At 49.4% G+C, this 2,500-nt stretch overlaps 1 protein-coding gene across 1 annotated transcript in view; it reads right to left on the bottom strand.

Moving 5' to 3' along the window:
• ltbp4 (latent transforming growth factor beta binding protein 4) overlaps nt 1-2,500 on the bottom strand; it is a 79,028-nt gene that overhangs the window by 515 nt on the left and 76,013 nt on the right. The window contains 1 exon segment of the mRNA XM_080844719.1: nt 1-1,897. This exon segment is cut by the window's left edge and continues 515 nt beyond it. Within this exon segment, the coding sequence (XP_080700845.1) occupies nt 1,761-1,897 (137 nt within the window). The 3' untranslated portion in view covers nt 1-1,760.

Below are 2,500 nucleotides of genomic sequence, written 5' to 3'. Positions count from 1 at the left end.
AGCAAAGTGAATGTCTGCGGGTAGACTGACTCGCACGATAATAATGTCTGATAGTTTGAGTGGTGAACGAAGCCGTTTGATTGGTCAGAGCTTTCAGGGCCCAATCAGGACGCGGCTGGCTAGTGAATGGTCTGGCCCACTTCTGGACTGGGTGTGGTGCTGACCCGACACCAGATAAACAACAGATCCATTCCAGCTAGCCGCTAACTGAGTAGGGTCCGAAAGTCAGACATATTGTGTAAAAGTTTCTTATTCACAGAGGTAACGTATAATTAATCAGGAAGCATAAACATAGAACATGACAAACAAAAAAAACTCTCGAAAAGACATAACATGTTCATGTGACTTCCTTGTCATCATCATCATCATCATCATCATCTTGGCTGCTAATGAAAGTCCTTCTCATGAAAGCATGGGTACCCCCAGCAAAGTGGATGAATATACATTTGGTTACTGTCTTCAAAGCTAGCAGTGACTTGTCTACAGTATATACGTACATCCTAACCAGAGGGCTCATGTCTATTTAACCGTGTGGCGTGGCTGTGACTTAAGAGCGATAGTGACTTCATTCTGATTGGCTGCTAATCCCCGCTGTGACACTGGTCAATGGGATTAAGATCACACCAGCGGAGCCTCCCAATCTGCACCGATAATCACAGAATTGATCCGCTGGGGAAAGAGTGTTGTTGTTCCCCTAGTCCCTGCACAGTTGGTTAGTTCCACCCCACTGATGTGTGTGTGTGTGTGTGTGTGTGTGTGTAGGGGGGCGGTCGGAGATGGGGTGTCCAGGTTCTCAGGGCTGCCCAGCTCAGAGGGGAGAGCAGTGGGGGGGGGGGGGGGGGTCCGAAAGACTGCGCTGTGTATTGATTGGTTTAAAGGCAGGGACAGAGAGGGAAGTGATGTTTGAGTCTGGCCTTACAGATTCAGGACAGTGTGGATCAATCAGGCTCCTAGCTCTCAGGCTGGCAGACTGGAGCAAGACAGGCTGGGGCATGACTGAGTAGGGCCAGAGTAGGGTTGGTGTAGGACCAGAGAGGCTGGGACATGACTGAGTAGGGCCAGAGTAGGGCCAGAGTAGGGCTAGAGTAGGGTTGGTGTAGGACCAGAGAGGCTGGGGCATGACTGAGTAGGGCCAGAGTAGGGTTGGAGTAGGGCTAGAGTAGGGTTGGTGTAGGACCAGAGAGGCTGGGGCATGACTGAGTAGGGCCAGAGTAGGGTTGGAGTAGGGCTAGAGTAGGGTTGGTGTAGGACCAGAGAGGCTGGGGCATGACTGAGTAGGGCCAGAGTAGGGTTGGAGTAGGGCTAGAGTAGGGTTGGAGTAGGGTTGGAGTAGGGCTAGAGTAGGGTTGGAGTAGGGTTGGAGTAGGAGCATATCAGATCCAGAGGACAACTGCTCATACATTTAAGTGTTGTGCATACTCAAACATGGATATGCATACACACACACACACACACACACACACACACACACACACACACACACACACACACACAAACAGACATACACACACACACACAAACAGACATACACACACACACACAAACAGACATACACACACACACACTCACAGTGGCACAAATACAGACAGACACACACACACACACACACACAGAGACATACACATAAACAAATGAAAACACACAAAGAAATCTAAACATTCTCTCTCACACAGACCCCAGTGTCAGTGAGTGATGTCAAAAGGGGTTGCCATGGATCCCCCCCCCATGAGAGAGCGTATGATTATGGGATGTTGGAGGGTCTAAGCGGGGACGCAGACGTTGGGTCGGCGGGACATGGAGAAGCCCCTCAAACACTCGCAGTGGTACGAGCCGTCAGTGTTCACACACTGCCCGTTAACACAGTCAGGAGTGTCTGCCTCGTCACACTCATTTATGTCTGTGGAGAGAGAGAGAGAGAGAGAGAGAGAGAGAGAGAGAGAGAGAGAGAGAGAGAGAGGGGGGATAGAGACAGAGGGAGAGAGAGAGGTTAATAGAGAGAGAGAGAGAGGGGGGGGTAGAGAGAGAGGTAGAGAGAGAGAGGAGGGGGAGTAGAGAGAGAGAGAGAGAGAGAGAGAGACATAGACAGAGAGAGAGAGAGAGGTTGATAGAGAGAGAGAGAGAGGGGGATAGAGAGAGAGAGAGGGGGATAGAGCGAGGAAGACAGAGAGAGAGAGAGAGAGGTTGATAGAGAGAGAGAGAGAGGGGGATATAGAGAGGCAGACAAAGAGAGAGAGAGAGGGGGATAGAGAGAGGAAGACAGAGAGAGAGAGACAGAGAGAGAAATAGAGAGAGGGGGATAGAGAGAGGAGAGGGTGAGAGAGAGAGGTGAGGGATGTGAAGAAAGTTTGTACATTCAGGAATTTACTGAATACTTATATTCATATATAATATAGTTATATAAGCACCAATACTAATACTTATGCATATATGTATGTATGTGCAGTTTGTTTGTGTGTGTGTGTGTGTGTGTGTATGTGTCTGTCTGAATGTGTGCCTGACT

This window comes from Sprattus sprattus, assembly GCF_963457725.1.
Source record: "Sprattus sprattus genome assembly, chromosome: 9".
NCBI classification, from domain to species: Eukaryota; Metazoa; Chordata; class Actinopteri; order Clupeiformes; family Clupeidae; genus Sprattus; species Sprattus sprattus.
This window is presented reverse-complemented; position numbering and strand designations above follow the sequence as displayed.